This window comes from Nelumbo nucifera, chromosome 1 (assembly GCF_055504915.1).
Source record: "Nelumbo nucifera cultivar China Antique chromosome 1, China Antique-T2T, whole genome shotgun sequence".
NCBI lineage: Eukaryota > Viridiplantae > Streptophyta > Magnoliopsida > Proteales > Nelumbonaceae > Nelumbo > Nelumbo nucifera.
In genome coordinates, this window is record NC_142649.1 from 150,581,214 (window position 1) to 150,607,746 (window position 26,533).

General features: G+C 40.5%; 1 protein-coding gene across 3 annotated transcripts in view; it reads right to left on the minus strand.

Moving 5' to 3' along the window:
* LOC104606596 (putative DUF21 domain-containing protein At3g13070, chloroplastic) overlaps positions 1 to 26,533 on the minus strand; it is a 66,232-nt gene that overhangs the window by 30,281 nt on the left and 9,418 nt on the right. For 2 of the 3 annotated variants that reach the window (XM_010271887.3, XM_088894685.1), the window contains exons 2-9: positions 16,435 to 16,532; positions 16,237 to 16,330; positions 10,129 to 10,206; positions 9,643 to 9,746; positions 7,395 to 7,476; positions 6,804 to 6,943; positions 6,645 to 6,723; positions 5,754 to 5,817 (exon numbers count right to left, since the gene is read on the minus strand). In XM_010271887.3, the coding sequence (XP_010270189.1) occupies positions 5,754 to 5,817; positions 6,645 to 6,723; positions 6,804 to 6,943; positions 7,395 to 7,476; positions 9,643 to 9,746; positions 10,129 to 10,206; positions 16,237 to 16,330; positions 16,435 to 16,532 (739 nt within the window). The remainder of the gene's footprint in view (positions 1 to 5,753; positions 5,818 to 6,644; positions 6,724 to 6,803; positions 6,944 to 7,394; positions 7,477 to 9,642; positions 9,747 to 10,128; positions 10,207 to 16,236; positions 16,331 to 16,434; positions 16,533 to 26,533) is intronic. The other variant, XM_088894686.1, reaches the window with a different exon arrangement.

Genomic DNA, 26,533 nt, shown 5'->3' on the forward strand with positions numbered 1-26,533 from the left:
ACTGAGATGATTGAGCTGAATTCCCAACTTCCTTTTTCCAACTGAGTTAGGGCAGCCCGAACAGCAGCTAAGGTGTCTAGAGGCGTGCCTTTTGTGCCCGATGAGGATGCGGAATCGGTATTAGCAGCCATATGGGCATTACCCCTTTTGTTCCTCAGTTTTGCTAGGACTAGATGAGGGTGCAGCTTCCAACATGTGTCTTTAGTATGCTTAGGTTTCTTGCAATGTTCACACACTAGGTCCCGCTTATCTTCCTTCTTTATATCCCTTTTTGTATCACCCCCAGACTTAGGTTTAACTGCTGCCAAGGCTGGTGGGAAGGGTCGATGCTGCATCATAACCTTTCTCCTATTCTCTTCACTATGCACCAAGGAGTAGGCTTGAGATAAGGTCACACTATCCCTTGTTAGTATTTGTTGTTTCACAATATCATAGTCAGGATTCAGACCAGCTAGGAATTCAAAAACCCTATTAGTTTCAACTTGCTTTCTATGAGTCTGTGCATCCATCTGACTTTCCCACTCAAGTGTTTCTAGGTGGTCAATTTCATGCCACAAAGATTTCAAAGTAGAGAAGTAAACGGAGACTGGTTTCTCTCCTTGCTTAAGGTTATTAACCTCACACTTCAATTCATAGGCCCTAGCAACATTAAGGGGTTGGGAGTAAGTCTCTTTCATGACATCCCAGATTTCCTTGGTTGTTTTTACCCACAAATAGTTCCAGCTGATATGTGGTTGCATAGAGTTGCATAGCCATGTCATAACCAAATAGTTCTCCTGAACCCATTTGGTATACATTTGGTCCTCCTTAGATGGTTCTTTCACATCTCCCAACAGGTAGCTAAGTTTTCCTCTACCCCCAATGGCCATCATGGCCGATTGGGCCCATTCTAAGTAGTTGGATCCATCAAACTTCACAGTTGTAATCTGAAAGGCATTCTCAGACATGTTACCAGAATTGCTAGTCCCAAAAACACCTTCCCCCTGATTCTTGAACTCCATTCTTGGTCAAGAATTAGCAATAAAAAACTTTTGAAGCTACTGTAATAGAAAACAGCACCTAAACAACTGATAACAGTCGGCCTAGGTCTTCAAAAAACAAGGAAAAACAGAATTCTATATGAAACCAGTTCAAATCTGATCTGAAACCAATAAAAGTTCTGAATTTTAGGGTTTTCTCTCAAAACCCTAGAAAGAAAAAAAGGTTTTCCAGCCGCACCTCTCAGAATAGACCAAGATGATTCTTTCAAGGTTATTCTCAAGCAAAAAAAACTTACTTTATGAAAGAAAATCTCTGGCCGCCACCTTCTATCTGATGCAGAACCCTAATCTTGGGGATCCGAAGCCTTTTATAATTCTTCCTAACTACTAGAACTCTCCCAGCCTTCTACAATCTTCTTAGTAGTAGTTGCACACTACCAGTAGCCTCCAAGAATCAGTCGATCCTCCTTTGTTGAAAAACTTCTAAACCTAGGAAATTCTCATGTAGTCAATCTAATTAGACTAGCATAAGACCTCCTTCTCTGCAACCAGTTTTAGGTTTTGAACAGAAATTCTGATCGCCACCTTCAGTCTTGATAAAGAAACTGATCTTGGACTCTTTATCTTCCTCTGATTCTTCCTGATTATCAAGAACACAATCCACTCTTTGGACAACTGCTACAGTCTCTGATAACCTCAAAGAATCAGCCGAAAAAGGGATCCTCTTAATCTTCCAGCCCTAGGCAACTCTCATGTGGTTGGCTGGATCAGACTCACATGATAAACCCTAATCCTTGCTCTGATACCAAGTAGTCGATCAAGACTACAATCAGACTTGAATTCGAAAGCAAAAAAGGAAAGATTTTAGAAGAAAAGAAGAAGCACACAAAGGGTTTTAGAAAAGAGAGAGAGGGTTGATCTTAATGATCTGCCAACCCACTCTTATTATTTATATATGTTGACTAATTGTAAAAGGGTTGAATTGCCATTAATGCTTACATGGCAAATAAACTAATAATAAAGCAGAAATAACAAGTTGTAACAACAAACTGAAATAACTACCAACTAACACTAACATAACTAACAAAAAACATATGTTATGCATCCATACGAACACAGTGGGGACCGCAGCAGTGGGGTCCACATCAGTGTTCTCTACACACAGCAAAATGGTGTAGCAGAAAGGAAGAACAGACACATTGTGAAAGTTGCAAGAAGCATGATGATGACCTCTACTGTTCTAGTTCAATTTTGGGGTGATGCAGTTCTTACAGCAGTTTTCTTGATTAATCGGGTGCCTTCTCGTATTGTTGGATATAGCACCTTGTTCAGCCTTTTTTTTCCTGAGGGGGAGATGTTCCATATTCCTTTAAGGGTGTTTGGTTGTGTATGCTTTGTCCATGTTCTTGGTCCTCATCGCTCAAAACTTGACCCTAAGGCAAAGAAGTGTCTTCCTTGGGTAGCAGGAAACTAGAAGGGGTATTGTTGCTATGAGCTAGTCTCTGGGAGTCGGTATGTTACTATGGATGTCACCTTTTTTGAGTCCACACCTTTCTTCCCGAGGGGTTCTTCTCAGGGGGAGTGTTTTGGGGAAGGAAGTAAGCAATCTATGCCACTTCCGGTTTCAGCCCCTTTGTCCACTCCAATGTTTGACCCTCCTATTTCACCTACTTTTCCACCTCCCTTGCATCCTGTTTCTCAGTGTTTTACACGACAGCATTTTCGACTGCACAGGGAGGTTGATTCCACAGTAGAAGAACCCACATCACTTCCTATCGACTCCTCGAAGACTCCAGGTTCGACTAACATTGATCCATGTATGCCCCTTGCTTCCTCTGATGGTTTAGTTCCTATTGATACTACTAACCTCATTGCAGATGACCTTGACCTTCCCATTGCACTCAGAAAAGGGAAGGAAAAGTGTGTTGCTCATTGCATCTCACACTATCTCTCCTACAAACTACAGTGGACTATCTCCTTCCTATCGGACCTTCCTTTCCTCCCTCGACTCTATGTCTATACCCAAGGGTGTTAGTGAAGCTCTCTCCAAACTTGAGTGGAAGACAGCTATGTAGGAGGAAATGAAAGCTTTGATTAAGAATTAGACATGGGAGATTGTGGATCTATCAGAAGGCAAGGAAACAGCTGTATGAAGATGGGTTTATACAGCGAAATACAAGGCAGATGGGAGTACAGAAAGGTATAAGGGCAAGGCTGGTTGCAAAAGGGTATACTCAAACTTATGGCATAGATTACTTAGAAACTTTTGCACCAGTGACAAAGATGAGCTCAATCCGGATTCTTCTCTCACTAGTAGCTACATACTCTTGGCCACTCTTCCAACTTGATGTGAAAAATGATTTTCTTAATGGGGATTTGCAGAAGAGGTTTATATGGATCTTCCAGCTGGTTTCTACGATGCTGTGGAAAAGGTAAAGATATGCAAGTTGAAGAAGTCTCTATATGGTTTGAAACAATCACCCAAAGCTTGGTTTGACAGGCTTAGAAGAGCCTTGGTTGTTTTTTGCTATACTCAGACTCAATCAGATCATACTCTGTTTGTAAAGAGGAGGGGGTCCGTGGTGTCAATTTTGATAGTGTATGTGGATGACATTGTAGTTACAGGAAATGATTTGAGTGAGATTGATTCCTTGAAGGAAAATCTACACAAAGGGTTTGAAATTAAGGATCTTGGGGAGCTAAGGTACTTTTTGGGCATTGAGGTGGAAAGATCAAAGCATGGAATCTTTATTTCACAGAGGAAGTATGTTCTGGATCTACTACAAGAGACAGGGAAACTTGGGGCAAAGGCAGCTAGTACACCTATTGATTAGAACCATAGAATAAATGCTTCAGAAGGTGAACTAGTAAAGGATGTTGGGAGATATTAGAGATTAGTGGGGCAGTTACTATACTTATGTATGACACGACCAGGCATCTCTTATGCAGTGAATGTGATGAGTCAATACATGCATGCCCCACGACTTTAGCATTGGGAGGCCATTGACAGGATACTTTCTTATTTGAAAGGACACCCGGGTAGAGGCATATTGTTTGCTGACCATGGACAGTTGAAGCTAGAGGCTTATATAGATGCTGATTGGGCAGGGTGTCTAGATGACAAGAGATCTATATCAGGAGTTTGCACTCTTGTTGGAGGTAATCTAGTTTCATGGAAGAGTAAGAAACAGACAGTTGTGGCAAGGTCAAGTGCAAAAGCTGAATACAGAGCCATGGCACATGGTGTTTCAGAGCTCCTCTGGATCTGTTCCTTGTTAGGAGAGATTGGATTGAGGTAGAAGAACCTATGATGCTATACTGTGACAACCAAGCAGCAATTAACATTACCCACAACCCAGTTCAACATAATAGGGCGAAGCACATTGAAGTGGGCAAACATTTTATAAGAGAAAGGGTGACTTCGGGGGAAGTTTGCTTGCCATATGTTGCATCTGATTTGCAGCTTGATGATGTTCTTACAAAAAGTGTTGCAAGAAACAAGCTGGAGCATGATCTACGCAAGTTGGGAATGTGTGACATTTATTCCCAACTTGAGGGGGAGTGTTGAGTTATTGGGCCGATGTTCTCTTATTGGGCCAACTTTATTTATTTTTTATTTACATAGTTCAGTTAAGAAGTTATTGGGCCTTAGGCCCATTAGTTTATGTTAAGTTAAGTGGTTCTTTTTAGCTTCTTACAAGTAGCCGACCTACTAAGGGCAAACTTGTACTTGTACATCCTTTTATGAGTATAATTAAAAGGAAGGAGGCGGCCAGATCTAATTCTTTTGGCTTCCTCTCATTCTCTTCTATTTCTTCTTCTTTTCTTTTCTATCAGAAACTTTTCTCTTCTTTCTTCTTTCTTCTTTCTTCTTTCTTCTTTCTTCTTTTCATAAAGTTTATATCAAAACAGCTATCAGAGCTTTTCTACTAAAGGGATTCATCAAACACCATCAGCCAGTTGGGGAAGCATGGGAATGGCCCTTGGTGGTTGACTCATTTCCTGAAACATTGCTGATTCTCTGCACATCAACTTCAAGTGGATCCCTAAGAAGTCAAATTCTATAGCATCTCATGTAATTTTTATTCTTAATACAAATTAAGTTATCCTTCTCAAAAAAATGCACAACATTTATTCTTTTCTAAAAATAAAACACAAGGGCACAAGCATGCACATGTACACTTTTATAAATTTTGGGGGCTTGCCATGTCTGACACCAAGCATCTGTATCCAAATGTGACAACACCCTTGCCCGTACCCAAAGATCATAGGTTTTAATTGATCTCATTCTGCACTAATAAAATCCATGGTTCAGTTCACCTACACACATTCCTCTGGAATTTATGATAACAGAGTGTCAACTGTATCCTCAAAACAAAGGTCCTATTTTGCTATTATTGCAAAGTCATCCAGAAATATTCGCCTATTAACACCGCTGCAAACCCATTAAAACCCATCAATCAATGACATGGATGTTTGCAACTCAAAAAGAGAACTAGATTAATTGTCCTTTCCCTTCCTTCTCTTAAAACAGGACTTCTCTCTCCCAGCATTGTTTCCCATTTTTCTTTCAGATTCTCATTTTTTCGGTTCCTAATGATGTATGTACATGTAAATTATAGGCCAAAAGAACAATTACTGTTCCACCCCTTCTTGTATATCAAGTTCCAACTGGCATTACTACCAAAGAAATAAGCAAAAGAACATTAGGCAGAATAGTATAAAAGAGAAGGCAATTTTTAGTACACAACTGACATCCAAATTCAGCATTACCAGGCACAAAATATGCAGGCTTGTGTGCAATATCCCCCACTTTGGAACTTTCTAGTAGCTCACCCTTCAAAACCAAACAGATTATAATTTTTGCCATTATCAGAAGCTTGTTTAGCCTAATGAAAAAAAAAAAGAAAAAGATAATTTAGCCTAAAAGGCAATAATTTAGATCAGAAAAAATTAAGAAAGGCTTTTTGCATCTACGCCCCCTTGTTTCAGTAATTTTATATATTGCCCCTATGATTTAGGTTTTTCAGTGATGTCCCTATGCTTTACAGATTGACTGCATCCCTTCACCCACACCTAAAAGAAACCTAAAGCCATTAGTTTAGGAAGCAATGAAATTGCCTTTTACTCTTTCAAATTAAAAGGGAATAAAATCCATAAAAATTGATTTTTTTAATTAGAACTTGATATGTCTTGGTTTCTCAAATTTTCTGTTTATTAATTTCTATATTGGAAGAATATTTTAGATTTTAGATAGGAAAAACATGAATTGAAAGATTTCTAAAGCAAAATAAATATGCTTTATTCCTTTACAAATTTCAAGTTAATCAAGGGAAGTTTTGTCACTTTATGATTTTAAGTTGCTTTGGATGGCAGGGTTATGGATGCAGTCAATTTGTAGAACATAGGGAAATCAATACAAAACCAGAAAACATAGGGGGAATATGCAAGTTGCCATAACTTCATTGTATTGGGCAGAATTGTAACTGATTGCTTGAGATTGCAGTTTAGATTAATGTCTCTCTGCAATCTTTATCTATTGTAACTGAATTTCTCTGTTATTAATTAAAATTTCTTGCTGATCAAATATATATATATATATATTTGCAAGTTGCCATAACATGGGGGTATAGATGCAAAAAGCCCAACAAGAAACTAGCTGACCTTTTGAACATAATCAAGTAGATCCATTGCATATGCAATACCCACAATATTGTCAATGCGCTGCTCAAAAACAGGAACCCTAGAAATACATCCATATAGTTCTTAGTACATAACAGTAAGCACTTTTCATTATTGTGCACAACTGGTAGTTTAAAATACCTGGAATATTGATGAGTCACCCACAAGTTGTGGAAATCAATAAGAGTTGCACTACCATCAATTGCAACAATATCTACCAAAGGAGTCATTACCTCCCTTACATGTGTATCTTTTATCTCTAGCACATTTTCAATCATGTCCTGCAAGAGAATCCATAGCAATGTCAACACACAGACAAAAGCAGTTTTGAAGAGTAGGTGGGCACTTTTACTTTATGTTATTTATTTTTTTCAAGGAGAGCTTAGAATCATCAAGAAACAAAGCATTATTTTGAAAGGGAAGTAGTTCATTCAATTACAGTGAAGTTTTGTGGTGAATTTGTTTCTTAGAGGCGTTTATTATGCACAGAACATTGGTTTGAAAGGAGGTGCAGGAGATATAGATATGGAAGAATTGAACCATGATTATGAGGAGGATGAAAATAGCATGAACTAAAATGGACAATAAACATTAGTGGTATAAGTGGGGAAAGATTTATATAATTATAATTCTCAACAATTTGGAACTCAGAGCATCGAGTTGAAAATAGCATGAACTAAAATGGACAATAAACGTAAAACTGCAAAATAACTCGTAAGCATACCCTATTACCTGTTCTTCCTCCTCAATTGCTCCACTCAGTTCTGCCCCTCGCAGCATCAACTTCAACTCATCTTCAGTGACATATGGTTCACTGCATAAAAGAATCAAAGGTTGTTAAGAAATAGCAGAAGCAACATAAACAATACATAATCTTTTTAGGTAAACAATCATAACAAGAGCAGTAATCAGGTCAGATTCAGATCGGGTCCAGCTACATCTGAATTTGATTCAATTATTAAAATGTTAGATCTAAATCCAGTCCAAAATCCAAACTGTTGGATTCAGATCTAATCCGAGTCTTACTTGTTGTGCTTAAAATAAAGAAAAATTGAACTTATTTATTTTTTAATTTATACATAGATAAATTTATATAAAATATTAAATATTAAATTTATTTAGTTAAATTCTATATTATCCGAGATTCAACATCCAATCCAAGTATCCAAGATTTGGATGTTAGGACTTGCATCTAATTAGTAATCCAATCTGATTAAAATCCGAATAAATTAAACATTATTGTTTTATATTTATTTATTTTATATATAAATATATGTATATATATACATATGTATGTATGTATGTATAATATATATACATGTATGTATAATATATGTATATATGTATGTATGTACGTATGTACGTATGTACGTATGTACGTATGTACGTATGTACGTATGTACGTATGTATGTATGTACTTAATGTATTTATTTAATGCATGTATGTATTTAGTGCATCTGACTAGTAATCCAATCTGATTAAAATGCGAATAAATTAAACATTATTGTTTTATATTTATTTATTTTATATATAAATATATGTATATATATATATGTATGTATGTATGTATAATATATATACATGTATGTATAATATATGTATATATATGTATGTACATACGTATGTACTATGTATGTATGTATTTAATGTATTTATTTATATATATAATATATATATGTGTGTATATATATATGTATATATATATATATCCCCAAATTGGTGCTTCTTGTGTAGAGTGAAGGGTGAGGACTGTAACCATTTACTGATATCGTGCTCTTTTGCTGCCAATATTTGGAACTGGGTTGTTGCACTATTTGGGTGCAGGTGGAACTTGCCCACCGAAGTAAAGCTGTTGTTCATTCCGGCTGCCTTTAGGAGATTGACAAAAAGAGGGAAGCTAATGTGGAAATGTATCAGAGCCGCTACCTTGTGGACTTTATGGGATGAGAGAAATGCTAGAATATTTCAAGAAAAGGAAAGAAGTCTTGCTGAAATTAAGGAATGCATAATGACAAGGACAGTCTCGTGGCTAAAATCTTCACACTTGTTGGCAGATTACTCCTTTGATGACTTGAGGAGAAACTGGGCAGCAGTGGCTTCTACAGTCTCCACAAAGAACAAATCACAAGCTGAATGGGAATCCCCACCGGATGGAGTGGTAAAACTGAAATTTGATGGTAGCTGCCAAGGTAACCCAGGGCCATCCGGAATAGGAGGGATTCTGAGAGACAAAGATAGCAACATGTTGTCTTTATTTTCAGGACCAGTGGGTGTTGGTGATTCTGTAAGGGCAGAGATACTAGCAGCGGTACAAGGTATACAGATGGCCAGTCAACTTGGAGTGAATAATTTGATAGTAGAAGGGGATTCCAAGGTAGTAGTGGGCTGGTTGACAAGTCCAGAGACAACTTGTTGGAGCTACAGGGATCTGTTAAAGAAAGTTAAATGGCTGACAAGGAATATTCAGTCAGGTTTCAGTGGGTCAGCAGATCAGCAAATGCAATGGCTGATTCTTTGGCCAAGCAAGGGGTGTCAAGGGGAGATCTGTTTTGGGCCACTTTGTAACTGTGTTTCAGGCTTGTGTTTGTTTAGTGTTTATGACTCAGTCCTAGGGGGAGGTAACACCTCGTGCCTCTTCCTAGGCTGAATGTACTACTATTTTTTGAATTAATAAAACTACTCTCATTTATCAAAAAAATATATATGTATATATATATATATATTATACATACATACATATATATATACATATATATACATATATATAAATGCATACATACATACATATATATGTGTGTGTAATAGGATTATATAATTATAACATTATTTCTTCCCCTTCTATTTGATCATTTGGGTAGCAAGGTGTTTCCGTTGTTCTGATACAATCAGCCTTCTGTTTACTATCAAAAGTACTGACCAATCAAATGGAAAATTCAAACAACAACCAATGAAAACCATATAAAAGAAGATAAAACATACCTTCTTCCTTTCAAACCAAGCATTTTAAGCATTCCCATTGATAGAAAAGTCACAACTCTTCCCACAGGATACAGTACCAAGGAAAGCCATGCCACTGGCCTGGCCTAGAGAGAGTGCATGCAGTTGTCAAAAAAATGGTAACAACCTCATCAAAGTACATGAAGCAACCACCATAAAGAAGAATTGGTGGAAAAAAAGAAGACCACTTTGTTATCATTAACAAAATCACTAAGCTTTGTTGAGTCAACAAATCAAAGGATTACAAAGATCAATCAAAAGCACCAAAATGTGCCAAATACAAAGCCTTCCACAGAGGAAAGACCAAACTTTTTATAAATAAACAGAGACTAAGAATATCCAAAGGAAGAAGCTCCCCAGTACAAACCATTGCTCTCAAAAAAAGAAGACCATATCAATTAGCATAAAATGTGCTAATCACTCATATTTATCTGAACTCCAGGAAAAAGGTGGAAAATTTAAACTTACCACAAACCTAGCAACCTCTGTAGCATGGTGAACTGCTATACTTTTTGGAGTAATTTCCGTGAGGAGCAAAACAGCAACCTGAAATCATTATGGAAGATACTTGGTTTAGTTGACTTACCCTAGGAAACAAAGCATGGCTTCTTTCGTGTTGCCATTTACATGAGACAAAAAGACAGTCAACCCATAGGCTTAGCCCACTTAAACTAAGATTTTAATCATCATCGAACCCAACTTTAATGTTCTTAATCCTAACCAAACATGGTTTAGGTCATGGGCTGGTGGGTCAGGATAGGTCAGGGTAAACCTTGATATCTATATCATAGAAATAGATAAAAACTTAAGGTAAAAATCATAAAAGACAAGAGTTGGGCTCAGATCCTCCTACATCTAAGACAAAGCTATAAACCTCTAACCACTAGACCTACACCTTTCAAATGCTTGAAACATAGTTACCTGCACATGTATGTGTTTTCATGTATGCACATTTTCTTGATAGAAATAAAGAAAAATCAGAAAAGAAGGAAGAGTAAGAGAGAAGAGAGAGGAGAAGAGAGAATGAGAGAAACTGAGATTGAAGAGGCAAAAATCTTTGCTGGCAGTGCCAGCTTTCTATTATACAGTGGGGTGACACCAAAAAAAAAAACAATAATAAAAGGTAAAAAGACCACAGCACCCCTGTGGCCCATAATACATCAAATATTAACTGTTTTAACACCCCCCTCAAGTTGGGACATAGATGTCAATCATGCCCAATTTGTCACACAAGTCATTGTACCGCAAATGATGAAGGCCCTTTATGAAGATATCTACAAGTTATTCTTCAGAGCTAGCATAGGGAGTACACACTTCTCCACTCGTGAGTTTCTCCCCGATGAAATGCTTGTCTACTTCAGTGTGTTTAGTTCTATCATGAAGGATTAGGTTGGCTGCAATGTTGATAGCAGCCTTGTTGTCACAATAAAGTGATAAGGAACTATCAACTGTGAACCCCAGTTCACCTAACAAGTTCTTTATCCACATAATCTCAGCAACTCCATGGGACATTGCTCTATGCTCTGCTTCCGCACTAGATCTAGCCACCACACTTTGTTTTTTATTTCTCCATGTGACTAAATTTCCTCTCACACAGTACCCATTGGTAGACTTTCTGTCATCTACTGCCCCTACCCAATCAGCACCTATGTACACTTCAACTTTCAAATGCTCATGTTTCTGGAACAACAAACCAGCACTTGGAAACTTCTTGAGGTACCTAAGAATCCTCTTGGCAGCCTCAAAATGTGTAATCTTGGGATTATGCATAAATTGACTAAGGACATCCATGGCATAAGCAATGTCGGGGTCTGGTCATGGACAAATATAAAAAACCGCCTATAAGCCTCTGAAATTGCCTCACATCTTTTATAGGTTCTCCCTAACTATCACCCAACATGTGATTTGGATCAATTGATGAATCAATTGACTTCACTCGTAACTTCCCAGTACCCTCCAATAGATCTAGGACACATTTCCTTTAAGAAATGAATATCCCCTTTTGAGAGCGGGCAACTCAATTCCAAGGAAATAGTGCAAAGGACCTAGATCTTTCACCTCGAATTGTGTGGCTAAGAACTCTTTCCATTTTTGTATTTTGTTGTCCAATCACCAATAACTACTATGTCATCAACATACACAATCAGGGCAGCAATTTTTCCTTCACCTTTTTTTGATAAATGAATGAAATTATCATTAATAAAGAAAAAATGAGCATACAAACAACCTAAGAAGAGGCACGAGATGCGACCTCCTCTTTAAGGATGAAAGCAAAAACTCACACTAAACAATGTATGATCTAACTGACATTGTTTAAACCCCATTTGTTGTACGACTAAATAGAACCTATTGAACCAAGCCCGTAGTGACTACTTCAACCCATACAAGGATTTCTTCAACCCGCATACCTTATGCTCACTACCTTTGGCACAAAGCCTGAAGGTTGAACCATGTACACTTCTTCTAAATCACTATTCAAGAAAGCATTTTTAATGTCTAGGTGATGAAGGTCCCAGTCAAAATTAGTTGCCACTGAAAGGAGGACTCTAATGGAGTTCATCTTGGCTACAGGTGCAAAAATCTCGTCTCTGCATAGTCCACCCCATACACTTGTGTAAACCCTTTTGCTACCAATCTAGCTCTGTACCTTTCCATTGTACCATCAGCCTATGTTTGACTATGAACACCCACTTACATCCCACTAGTTATTTTCCTCCAGGAAGATCTACCAACTCCCAAGTGTCATTTTTATGTAAGGCATTAATTTCTTCCTTCATCACATTTTTCCATTCAAGTATAAATAAGGCCTCTACCACATTCTTAGGAATAGAAACGCTGTCAATGGAAGTAAAAAAAGCACAAAAAGAGGGTGAAACATGATCATAGGAAGCAAAGTGAGAGATAGGATGTTTAATAATTCAAAACCTAAAACCCTTGCTCTTAACAATAAGAATATCCAAATTATCAATAGAAAAAGTATCTACATCAATGGGGTCAAACATATCAATAGTAGGAACAAGAATACCCGATTGAGAAGGATCTGCCACTAGAGAGTCTAGTAGTATTGGCAGCATAGCTTCATGTTGTTCCACGACTATTGAAATCTATTGGCCCTTACTACAACAAAAGAAAACACGGAACGAAGGAGGATCAGAAAGAGGAGGAAGCTGAACTTGAGCATGTTTCTCCTCAACCCTACTCTCCCCTCGAGGAGAAACAAGGAAGAAGGGTTCATTCTCAAAAAAGGACACATCCATGGAGACATAATACTTGCAAGACACATAGTATCAGTATTTTAAAAGCGCAAGGCGCAAAAAAGGCACAGAGGTCAATTTGCACCTAAGGTGTAACGTGCAAGGCAAGGCGCGCACCTTTTTGAAACAAGGCAAAAAAATATAAAAAAAATGCTAAAAATAAAAAAAATGTCAAAAAATTCAAAACAAATGCCAAAAATATTTGGGAACATGCAAATGCAATAACAGGTCACTAACAATTTCAAGGTGTCAGTTCTTTCTTTCAACAACACTATTCTATTGAGGTGTTTTAGCACAAGAACTTCAATGAAGAGAACTGCATGAGGCAAAAAAATTCTGTGAGATCGCTATGAAAATATTCTTTCACATTGTCAAACTAGAAGATGTGGATCTCAGTATGAAATTGGGTAAATACCATGTGTTGAAAATTTTGCACATCTCTAGATCACATTGGACAAAGCCAAGTGTATCGAGAATAGTCATCAATCAATGTGATAAAATATTTATAACCCGTTTCAAAAGGTAGAGTAATAGGGCCCCAAACATCAAAGTAGATAATATGAAAAGGAAAATCAGATCTTTTATTTCTCAAAGGAAAATAGTTTCTATAATGATTGCTCAACGGACACGTTACACTACAACTCATTTACTCAAAGGATAGATGCCAAGATGACTATGCCATAAATAGGCCTAACTCTTACTATAATGACTTGTAGACTCTAAAGCAGCAAGACCAGCTTTATTCTCCAACACGTAGAGACCATCCACCATATTACCTATACCAATTGTCCTCCCAGAGGTTGAATCCTAAAAAACACAAGAAGGGAAAAAGGTTACTAAACAATTTAAGGAATGAGTATATACTGCTAATAGAAAGTAAATTAATAGATAATTTATGAACATGTAGCACATTAGAAAGGGTGAGACCAAACAAAAGGGAGATGATTCCTTGACCAGCAATGGTAGAGAACAACCCATCAACTAGTCTCACCTTGTCTCTCCTAAAGAGGAGGTTATACACCTAAAACAAGTTGGACTTACCCATCATGTGATTTGAGGCTCCAAAGTCAATGATCCAAGGAGACTTAAATGTGTGAGATGACACATGGAAGGCAGTGGCAGAGTTACCTAATATAGATGCAAAGGAGGTAGATGGAGTAGGACCAAAGTCCACCTAACAAAGTGTCCTATCATACAGTTCCAAATGATCATGAAAAGAGTTGATAATCTCTTCCTTTGGATCAGAAATAGAAGGATGATCCTGAAATACGGTGGGGGAAGTCTCTTGAGTTGCCACATTTGCTGAATTATACTTCTTTTGGCTTTGTTGGACTGGCTTCTTATTTTGATCAGATATTTTTTGCTCAACTCCTAAGCCCACTTTGGCTTCCCATGAAGATCCTAACAAGTCTCTCTAGTGTGCCTAGACTGTTGATAGTGAGTACACCAAAGTTTGTCCTTGTCCTCCACTCTTTTCTAGGAATCACCCTTCTTAAAGGAGTTACTACCATTCACATTAGCACCACCCCTAGCTATCAAAGTAGTTGGCTCCCCCTTAGAAGTACTCATCACATTTCTTCTACTTTCTTCTAATTACACTAAAGCATAAACTTCTTGAACTAAAAGATAGGTCTTTATTTCCAAGGAGTTGCACCTTAATGGATTCTTACATAGAGTTCAGCCCCAAAAGAAAAGCAAACACCCTCTGTTGGGAAACTAGAGTTTGTAAGCTTTGGCATCATCTTCACGTTTCCAATTCATATTCTAGTAGTGATCCATCTCCTTCCAAATTGAGGTCAAATCTGAGTAATACACTTAGAGACTTCCCTCTCCTTGTTTACATGTAGTAGATGCAGCTTGGAACTGATAAATTTTTGCATAGTGTCTCTGTCCTAAATAGGTGGTTTTTGCTTGTTCCCAAATTTCAACAGCCATCTCGGCCCACATAAAGTCTCTCCTCACCTGTGGGAGCATAGATACAAGCAACCACAACATCACCATACTAGTTTCTTGGTTCCATTTGTCGTGTTCAGCACTCCCAGATCTTGATTCTTTAGCTCTCCAATTGATATACCCTATCTTCCCCTTACGGTAATGTATAGTTTAATTCCTCTCGACCAGTCTAGATAATTGACGCCATTTAGAGGGATAAAAGCCATGGGGAAGGTCATGTCCACACTCCCACTTAGTCCACCATGGCTGAAAGACAAACCCAAGGTAGCTGTATCCTCAAAGGACATGGTGTACCAACCAAAGAATCACTTTCCAGCTACAAACCAGAAGTCTCAACCACACAAAAAAGGTTCTGGTATAGGACAGCAATGTATTAGCGGCTCTGATACCATGTTTTCTTGATAGAAATAAAGAAAAATCAGAAAAGAAGAAGGAAGAGTAAGAGATAAGAGAGAAGAGAGAAGAGAGAGGAGAAGAGAGGAAGAGAGAAACTGAGATTCTAGAGGCAAAATTCTTGGCTGGCAGCGCCAGCATTCTATTATATAGTAGGGTGACACAACAAAACAAATAATAAAAGATTAAAAGACCACAGTACCCCTGTGGCCCGAAATACACCAAATATTAACAGTTTTTAATACAAGTATATGAAACAAATTGTCAGACTAAGATTGGTTCTCCTCTAAGGCCTCAACCCAAGCCCAATCTGATATTCAGGTTTAGTGTGTATCAGACAGGTCACACCCTAAAAGTCACCTGCTCGTTAGTTGAAATTTGTTTAACCTTTTCTTTTTGGGCATGAAAAAAAAATTGTTCCGATAGAGTACAGCAATATTGTTTTCTTGCTTTAGTCATTTAAAGATATACCTTACAAACAGCATTAATATTCTATACCTAATTCCATGCAAAATGGTTGTTATAACATCATTTTTATCACAGAGGGATAGGACACTATAAAAAAGACCCTACAAAAAGGGGTGAACTAGTTGTGGCAAGCTGCCCAACGGGAGATCCTGTGAATACTTTGAAAATTCAAAAGCAAGAACTGTCACAAAGGAAAGAAGGTGTCACAACCAGTCACGCATGATATGAATTAACTAATGCTTATGCCTACTTTCTCCAGAACTGTAAACTTAGGATTGACAAAAAACAGAGGATCAAAGAAAAGCCCAAGACCCAATCAAGAGGGCTAGCCTTGGGAGGACAAGTGCTCAGTTTCGGAAGATATTCAGATTTGGAAGTAGGAAACATGCCCATTTAGGCATAAAAAGTATAAACTAGAACTTCAATCTATTTTGCCTTTTGGTAAGATAAACTTTTTCACTTTTCTATCTTTGGTTTTGACTGATCAGAAACAAACATTGTGACATACAGTCATAACTCCAGTTGCTGCACTGACACCAGCTTCACCAAAAATTGCTGTTGCTGCCTCTGTGACTAATGCAGTTGCTCCAATATTGACCACACTGAGTAGGAAAAATAAAAGCTAGAATAAGAAATCAAGATTGAGCTGAAAACATAGAAGACTGCATTAACAGAATATGTCAAGACAGAAAGTAAAAGTGAGTACGTTGTGCCAATAAGAATTGTTGTTAGGAACCGTGTAACATCACTACGAAGCATTCTGAAGACACCATTTTCAGGCTCTTTTTCAGCCAACTCACGCACCTGATAAGGAAACCACAAATACAAGCCTTAGAAAATTGATACAAGTACTTAATTCAAATAGATAGGCATCTATTATAGTGGTATATAAGCACATAGCATTCACAAACATATGAAACATCCCGTCAAAGAACTATGAGAAGTTAGTCAATCATGCTCTCACTATGGAATTTACTAATCCCAAAATAAAATTCAGATCAAAGACAATATTTTCTCAAGGCTGACAACTTCCTTTAATCCCCAAGCATTATTAATTTATGTCCACAGATCAGCAGAAAACCAAACAGCTAAAGAAAACAATCCCTACTCTGGGATCTAAAAATATCGGGCTGCACTGATGTCTCTTCTCCTAATTTCATCATGTCTTATACAACGCCTATCCAGATCTCGAGCTTGAGGACAAGCTCGTTGCCCAGGAAGGGTGTGATGTTATGGATGCATTCGTGGGAAGGACATACCGCCGCCGGCAGCAGCAGTGAGGGGGGCCCACACAGCAACTTATCTTGCCACATCAGCTCATCTGCTCGCCAATAGTTTATCTTGCCAGCTTGCCAATAGTTTACTTATTCCAGTTCTGTTCTTACTTATCTATTAGAGATAGGAGCTAAGTTCTGTTAGAAGTCTGTTAGGAGTAGGAGTTTGATTTAAAGTTGGACTGTCCTAGTTTAGTCAAATGGAATAAGGAGTCTCCTCTTGTAATCTCCTATTTAAGGAGCTGTGATTTGGGAATAAAGCATTCAGTTTTCCAGTTAAGAGAAGAGTGAGGAGAGTTCGGGTGGTCTCTTGGACAAATCACCCATTCGGTTGCCACAATAGGGTCTGCACGCAAGGGAAGGCGCAAGGGGAAGCAAGAGGTTCTCCCCGTGGACCGACCCGTGACGAGATCCTACGCCCGGGCCCATAACATTCTGGTATCAGAGACTACCGTCATGGGGGAACAGGAGCCATTGTCATCCAGGGTCCACGAACTGGAACATAGGCTCGCAGAGACCAGCATGGAGGTTCGTGAAGTCAAGGATGATGTCCGGGAACTGCGACGCCTGCTGGAAGTGTTCCTCTCCAACAAAGAAAGAAGTTCTAAGGGAACCGCCACCACCAACAGTCGCCGTCCGGACTGGGTAGAGACATCCAGCGAACAGCAGATCGTTGCACCAACAGCCGCAATTATTCCCAAGTATAGCCAGCTGGAATTTCCGTCTTACAACGGCACCAGAGACCCGTTAGGATGGTTGTATCGCTGCGACCAGTTCTTCCGTAATCAGCGCACTGATGACAAAGACAAGGTCAGTCTGGCCGCCTTCCACCTATCGGAAGAGGCACAGCTCTGGTTCTACCGTCTGGAGCAGGAAGAACCCGGGCTCAGTTGGGGGCAATTTAAATCCTATTGCCTCCTCAAGTTTGGACCCCCGTTGACAAGCAACCAGCTGAGCGAGTTAATCAACCTCAAGCAAACTGGAACCGTGGCAGAATACCAACGCCAATTCCAAACCCTTCTCGCCAAAGCAACCTCGGTTCGCACAAATCAGCAAGTCGATATGTTCACTGCGGGGCTAGCAGAACCCCTAAGAGTGGACGTGGAGATGCAACACCCTCCCAACCTGGTCACAGCAATGAACCTCGCACGCGCCTTCGAACGGAAACTGCAGCTCACCCACGGAACCCTCAGTGTAGGTCGGCCAACAACAACCTGGGCTCCTCCGAAGGCAGCAGGAGTGCCTCCTTCTTCAACCGCCAGCAAGGAACCGAGGCTTCCTACCGGTAATCCTTCCAAATCGGCATCAAGTATAGGGAGTAGCAGGACAACACCCCCTATTAGACGACTATCCCGAGCCGAGATGGCAGAACGGCACGCAAGAGGGCAGTGTTTCAACTGCGACGATCTGTACTCCTCCGAGCACAGGTGCAAGAAGTTATTCTGTCTTCTGGTAGACGAACCCGAAGAGGACGAGGAGGAACCTGCAACATCAGACCCCGAGATCTCCCTCCATGCAATCACGGGGATCAAAACCTCACAAACCATGCAACTAAGGGCGCTGGTAGCAGGGAAACCAGTGCGCATTCTCGTAGACTCCGGCAGCACCCACAACTTTGTCAGTGAACAGGCTGCCCGCCGGTTAGAACTACCGATGGAAATCAGGCCGCAGTTACAGGTAGCCGTGGCAAACGGGGAAAGAGTTCACAGCCCCGGAATCTGCAAGGACACCAAGATTCAGGTCGGATCAGAATCTTTCCTTGCTGATTTATTCGTACTCTCCTTGGATGAATTCGACATCGTCCTGGGAGTCAAATGGCTGATCACTCCAGGGCCAATCCTATGGGATTTCAGCGCCCTGACAATGACATTCCAGCTGGACGAAAACCCAGTTACATGGCAGGGGACCAGGATAAGAACAAAGACGCAGTTGCATACACTTCAAGGAGAGAACTTGCGCACCACAGATATGGAAAGGCTCCTCACGGATTTTTCAGCAGTATTCCAAGAACCCAAGGGGCTTCCACCTTCCAGAGCCTGCGATCATCAGATCCCTCTGATAGCCGGATCGGATCCCGTCGTCATCCGACCCTACCGCTACCCACACCGACAAAAGGATGAAATAGAGAGGCAGTGTGCGGATATGTTACAGCAAGGGATCATCCGTCCCAGCTGCTCCCCTTTTTCCTCTCCGATTTTGTTGGTACCCAAGCAGGACGGGACTTGGAGGTTTTGTGTGGACTACAGAGAGCTTAACGGCAGAACAGTCAAGAATAAATTTCCTATCCCCATCGTAGATGAGATGCTGGGCGAACTCCATGGCGCCTAATACTTCTCAAAATTAGACCTCCGGTCAGGTTACTTCAAGGTCCAGATGACTCCCGAAGATATAGAGAAAACGGCCTTCAGAACACACCATGGCCATTTTGAATTCCTAGTTATGCCATTCGGCCTCAGCAACGCTCCTTCCACGTTCCAGTCCCTGATGAACGAGGTATTCCACTCCCACCTCCGCAGATTTGTCTTGGTATTCTTCGACGACATCCTAGTCTATAGCAAGTCGTGGGTAGAACATGTGCAGCATCTACGGACCGTTTTTGAACTCCTGCGACAACACCAACTCTTCCTTAAGCGATCCAAATGCTCCTTTGGGGAACGTCGGGTCCTTTACTTAGGACATGTGATCAACGGGCAAGAGGTCACTGTGGATGAGTCCAAGATTTAGGCGATCAAGGAATGGCCCAGGCCGCAATCTGCCAAAGCTCTCCGCGGATTCCTAGGGTTGACGGGTTACTACCGCAAGTTCGTACAAAATTACAGACTCTTGGCGGCACCACTAACCAATCTGCTCAAGAAGAATGCCTTCCACTGGGATCATACAGCCGATGCAGCCTTTGCAAGTTTAAGAGAAGCCCTCTCCTCCACTCCGGTTCTACAGTTGCCAAACTTTGAGCTCGAGTTCACAGTCAAATGTGATGCATCCGGCACCGACATCGGCGCCATACTACAGCAGCAAGGACATCCGGTCGCCTTCTTCAGCCGCAAACTGGCTGACCGCCACCTTAAATTACCCGCCTACGAACGGGAACTGATTGGGCTGGCTAAGGCAGTACAGCACTGGAGGCCATACTTATGGGGGAGGTCCTTCATCGTCAAGACGGACCACTACAGCCTCAAATATCTGTTGGAACAACGGCTTACCACCTCGCCGCAACAGCATTGGATCAGCAAACTACTGGGTTTCGATTTTTGGGTAGACTACAAGGTGGGAACCTTGAACCGTGCAGCAAATGCCTTGTCTCGCCGAGCAGAAGAAGGCAGTATGCTCCTCCATGCGATCTCCCAGCCCCGAGCCACCCTGCTGGAAGACATCCGGAACACACTGCCACAATCACCAGAGTGGAATGATCTGGTCCAGAAGATACAATCCGGCACGACCAACCCAAACTGGTCCATGCAAGACGGGTTAGCACTCTACAAGGGACGGATATATCTTCCAGCCGACTGTCCCTTAATCCCCTTCGTCATCTCCAGCATACACAACTCCACGCATGAAGGTGTCCAGAAAACATTGCACCGCATCCACGCCGATTTCCACTGGCAGGGCATGAAGGCTTCGGTGCGAAACTTCATTCAGAGTTGCTCTATGTGCCAACAACAAAAGTGGAAAAACTTGCACCCAGCAGGCCTTCTCCAACCACTTTCACTCCCAACTCAGATCTGGGCCAATATTTCCATGGTTTCATTGAGGGCCTACCCAAGGTTGGTGGGAAATCGGTCTTATTCGTGGTGGTGGACCGTTTTTCCAAGTATGCTCATTTCCTTCCCTTATCCCACCCATATAGCACGGTCTCAGTCGCCCATGCCTTCTTCACCCATATTTTCCTACTACATGGGCTACCCGAATCCATCGTCAGTGACAGGGACCCGGTTTTTACTAGCACCTTCTGGAAGGAGCTATTTCGACTATAGGGAACAGCCCTAGCCTTCTCCACCTACCATCCGCAGACTGACGGCCAAACGGAGGTGGTAAACCGAACAATAAAGATGTACCTCCGTTGTTTTGTGGGAGACCAGCCATGGCGTTGGGTGGAATACCTTCCGTGGGCCGAATACTGTTACAACACATCTTATCACTCCTCTCTTGGCATGACTCCCTTCCGGGTTGTTTATGGTCGGGACCCTCCCCGTCTATTGTCTTACAAACCAGGTTCAACACGGTTGGAAGAAGTGGATCGAGGCCTGCAAGACCGCGATGCCCTCCTCACCGAAGTCTCCCTACGCTTACAGCAAGCTCAAGCACGCATGAAGAACGCCTACGATCAGCACCACAGGGAAGTAACCTTTGAACCCGGACAGTTCGTATGGCTGAAGCTCCAACCCTATTGACAACACTCCCTCAGGCGCAGAGCTTTCCCTAAACTGGCCCCCAAATTCTACGGGCCCTTCAAGATTTTACGGCGGATCGGGAAGGTTGCATATCAACTCGAGCTACCAGACCACAGCAGACTCCATGATACCTTCCATGTTTCCTTACTCAAGCCATTTACAGGGACCCCTCCGAAGAAGATACCTCCCCTGCCACCCTTAAAGGACAGCAGACCCATTCTCCAACCTCGGGCTCTTGTCCTGTCCCGCGTCAATCGGGGGACCTTAGAAGTGCTAGTGGAGTGGGATGAACTACCATCAGCTGAGGCCACCTAGATTCCCTGGTCTGATCTTCACAACGCCTATCCAGATCTCGAGCTTGAGGACAAGCTCGTTGCCCAGGAAGGGTGTGATGTTATGGATGCATTCGTGAGAAGGACATACCGCCGCCAGCAGCAGCAGTGAGGGGGGCCCACACAGCAACTTATCTTGCCACGTCAGCTCATCTGCTCGCAAATAGTTTATCTTGCCAGCTCGCCAATAGTTTACTTATTCCAGTTCTGTTCTTACTTATCTATTAGAGATAGGAGCTAAGTTCTGTTAGAAGTCTGTTAGGAGTAGGAGTTTGATTTAAAGTTGGACTGTCCTAGCTTAGTCAAATGGAATAAGGAGTCTCCTCTTGTAATCTCCTATTTAAGGAGCTGTGATTTGGGAATAAAGCATTCAGTTTTCCAGTTAAGAGAAGAGTGAGGAGAGTTCGGGTGGTCTCTTGGACAAATCACCCATTCGGTTGCCACAATAGGGTCTGCACGCAAGGGAAGGCGCAAGGGGAAGCAAGAGGTTCTCCCCGTGGACCGACCCGTGACGAGATCCTACACCCGGGCCCATAACATGATGATCCTCCATGAGTGCCCAATCACCTAGGCGTCATTCTACATGTTAAGTTACTTTGGTATTACCTGATTGTCATAGTTAGGTAGTATATCCTCGAGATAGTCTCTCTATTTTTTGAAAGTAAATAAACAAGAAAATTTATTAGAGAAAACAAAAGAGAAAGACAAATACACAGGTGATAAGAAATCACCCAGTAAGATCAAAACCCAATAACACAAAATGCAAACCCTTCAAACATTCAAATACAATCCAATTTTCCAACTGTTATAAGCAATAAACTAAAGCCCACTGATAGAAAAAACTAAGACATCAAACACCCAGAAATTGTTGTGACTATGTATCATTTGGTGTAGTGGATTGTTCTTGTATCATTTGGTGTAGAAATAGCAAACATGAATTTGCTGGGTTATTCTAGTTTTTCATTTCATTGATAGCAGCATGTTTGTGTTTTAGTGGATGGTCACAAGTTGTGACTATGTGAACTCATGAAACCTAAATCACCCAAGCATGCACTCACTGGTGATTTGATTTATCCTTTGACTTATGGCATATTTGGGTATTCTTAGAGGCTACAAGAAAGTGTTATGATTATGTGAATTCATCACTCAACATGTTAGGCTACGTTCATAATTCTTGATATTCCTAGTAAGGTAGTGGATCCCAGAGGTAGTCTCCATTAGCAGGTGGTTCATGTATCGCTTGGGGTAGCAACAACAAACATGCACTCATTGGGTAATTATGTCATTTAAGTGATTGATAGGAAGTCTATGTTTTATTGGAGGGTTGCAAAAAAGTGGTGTGACCTACTAATCTCACAGTTAGAGTTCAGTGGGAGAGGAGGTCAGCAAACGGGATGGCTGACCTACTAGCTAAGCAAGGGGTGAACAGGGATCATTTATCCTGGGCTCATTTGTAATTTTACTTTGTTTTTGAGGCAGCAACTTGCGCCTCCTGAGAGATATCAGCTTTGTAAGAATTTGTCTGCTTACTTTTATTATTATTAATAATATTCTTGATTATCCATCAAAAAAAAAAAAAGTGGTGTGACCATGTGGAATTATATTCTCAGACCAAGCCAAACCATTTGGTGCGGTTTCTGATATGATTTGGGCCATCCAATTGGGCTTAACCCAATTAGAAAGCCCAAACAACATATATGCATATATGCCTGCATAAATAACAAATATAATCTTTTAGACACCATAAAATTATCAAATCGTCATAATTGGTATGCTATGTAAGCATCAAATTTGGTTCGAACAAGATATTTTTAAGACTCTAAGGTCAATTCCATTAATCATCAAATATAGTTTCAAGAGTTCATTATATATACATGGTTTGGTTTGGTTTCTAAAATTTAGGAAATTGAACCAAAACTGTAAAGTGAAGTTTTAAAGAATCTCAAACCAAACCAAAAAACTTTTATGTCTAGACCAAACCAAACCACCAATTTTAGTTTGGTTCAGTTTGGTTTGGCAGTCTAAACCATATAATGAACACCCCTAATTGTGACTATGTGAACACAGCACAACACATGTTAGGCTACCTTGGCATTTCTTGATTGTCATGGTAAGGTAGTAAACCTTAGAGGTGGGAGTGGATTCGAAGAGCCGAACCAAGCCGGGTATCTGGTTATTCGAGCTCAACTCGGCAGAAAAATATGAGGCTCAAGCTTGATTCGAGCTAGAAACATGAGCTTGAATTCAGCTTGACTCAAAATCACACATGGAACTCAACACTGAGAGAGAGAGAGAGAGTATGTGTGTGTGTATTGTTATCAGTAGTTGGGATCTCCATGGAAAGCCTAAGTGGGCACAAGACTTAAGTAAGAAATCAGCTCAAGAACAGAATAAAAAGCCTATTCAGCAAGATCAAAAGAAATACAATTCAGCAAACATGGTTTCACAAGAGCATCAAACTTCAGGTCCAAACTTGAACCATGATCCCCCTCCTAGTTCTGATCCAAAGGAAGACATCATCAACCCATTCTGTGATCATCTTGAGCTGTATGGTAGATCCCTTTGTCAGATAGACTCTAGCACTGCTCCCTCCACCTCTTTTGCATCTACAACATTAACTCTACCACAACCTTCCATGTATCCTCTCTTCCTTCAGAATCTCTTTGGAGCATCGAACCACATGACGGGTAAGTCAAATCTGTTTCAATCCTATAATCTACTTTCTGAGAGAGATAAGGTGAGACTAGCTGATGGCTTATTCTCCACCATAGCTGGTCAAGGAACCATTTTTCTCCCATTGGGCCTTACTCTTTCAAATGTATTGCATGTACTTAAACTTCCTATAAACCTGTTTTCTATCAGCAGTATTACAAACTCATTAAACTGCTCAATAACCTTTTTCCCTTCCTCTTGTGTTATATAGGATTTGACCTTGGGGGAGACGATTGGTAGGAGTATGGTCGATGGTCTCTATGTGCTAAAGAATAAAGCTGGTTTTGAAGCTACAAAGTCAAGTCTTGCAGCTACAAAATCTATGATCCAGCCCAGTATGAATCATGTCTTGTGTCTTGGCCATTTGCCTTTTGAGTCGTTAAAAATTTTTTTTCTAGATTTGTTTAAGTTAGTGTCTATTTCTGATTTGAAATGTCAAACTTGTCAGTTGAGCAAACATTGTAGAAATCCTTTTCCTTCAAAGAGTAATAAAACTGAATTTCTTTTTCATATTGTTCATTCTAATGTTTGGGGCCCTGTTACTTTATCCTCTGACATTAGTTATAAATATTTCATTACCCTTATGGATGACCATACCCGATATGTGTGGGTATTCCCAATGCAGTCTAGAGATGAACTTCCAAAAATTGTGAAAGATTTTCAACACCCAATTTCAGATTGAAATTCAAATCTTCCAGTCTGACAATGCAAAGGAGTATTTCTACTCGGATCTCATCGAGTTCTTTAACTCACATGGATCCTTCCATTGCATTTCATGTGCTAGAACACCTCAACAGAATGGGTTTGTAGAGAGAAAAAATCATCACCTTCTTGAAGTTGCTCGTAGGTTGTTAATTCATATGAATGTTCCTAAACACTTATGGATGGATGCTATCTTATCTGTTGCTTACCTCAATAATTGCATGCCATCTTGGTGTTGCAATACAGGGCCCCACATCAGCTTTTGTTTCCCAAAAGCTCTATTGTTCTCCATTCCTATATGTGCTTTTGGTTGTCGTTGGTTTGTTCATGATCTATCTCCCTCCCATGGTAAACTTGATCCTCATGCTATTCCATGTGTCTTCTTGGGCCATCCCTCTTCTTAGAAGGGTTACCATTGTTATGATCATGTTTCCCAAAGATGCTACGTCTCTATGGATGTGTCCTTTTTTGAGAGAGTAAGCCTTATTTTCCTATTTCTCCTCAAGGGGAGTGTAGGGTTGAGAAGAAACATAAGCAAGTTCGCCTTCCTCCTCTTCTTGATCCTCCATTTTGGGTGTTTCTTCCTCACCAAAAGGGCCAGTTGGGTTCAAAAGCAATAGAGCAACCTGAAGCCATACCTCCAACATCATCAGAACCTCCGGGAGATGATCCTCCTTTACCAAGTACAATTATTCCGATTGATATGCCTGAACCCCTGAATATTAACTACCCCACTATTGACGATCTTGACATTCCTATTGCTAAAAGAAAGGGTGTTAGATCTTGTTCGACTAAATACCCTATCTCCCATTTTGTTTCTTATGAGAACATCTCACCTTCCTTCCGTGCCTTTCTTTCTTCCATTGACAATACCCCGATTCCTAAGAATGTGGCAGAGGCCTTGTTAGTCCCTAAATTGGTAGATGCAATGAAAGAGGAAATGAGTGCTTTACATAAAAATAGTACATGAGAGTTGGTGGACCTTCCTGATGAAAAGGAACCAGTAGGGTGAAAGTGGATATTCACAGTGAAGCACATAGAGCTGATTGCATAGTGGAAAGATATAAAGCTAGGTTGGTGGCAAAGGGATTCACACAGGTGTATGGAGTTGATTATGCTGAGACTTTTACTCCAATGGCCAAGATGAACTCTATTAGAGTCTTCATTTCCTTGGCCACCAACTTTGACCGGGAACTTCACCAGTTAGATATTAAAAATGCTTTTTTGAATGGTGATCTAGAAGAGGTTTTAAGCAATGTCAATTTGACCATACATTATTTATGAAGAGAGGTGAAGGAAAAATTGAAGCAATAATTGTGTATGTTGATGACATAGTTGTCATTAGAGATTAGACAAGTGAGATTGTAAAGCTATAGAAATTCTTAGCTACTCAATTT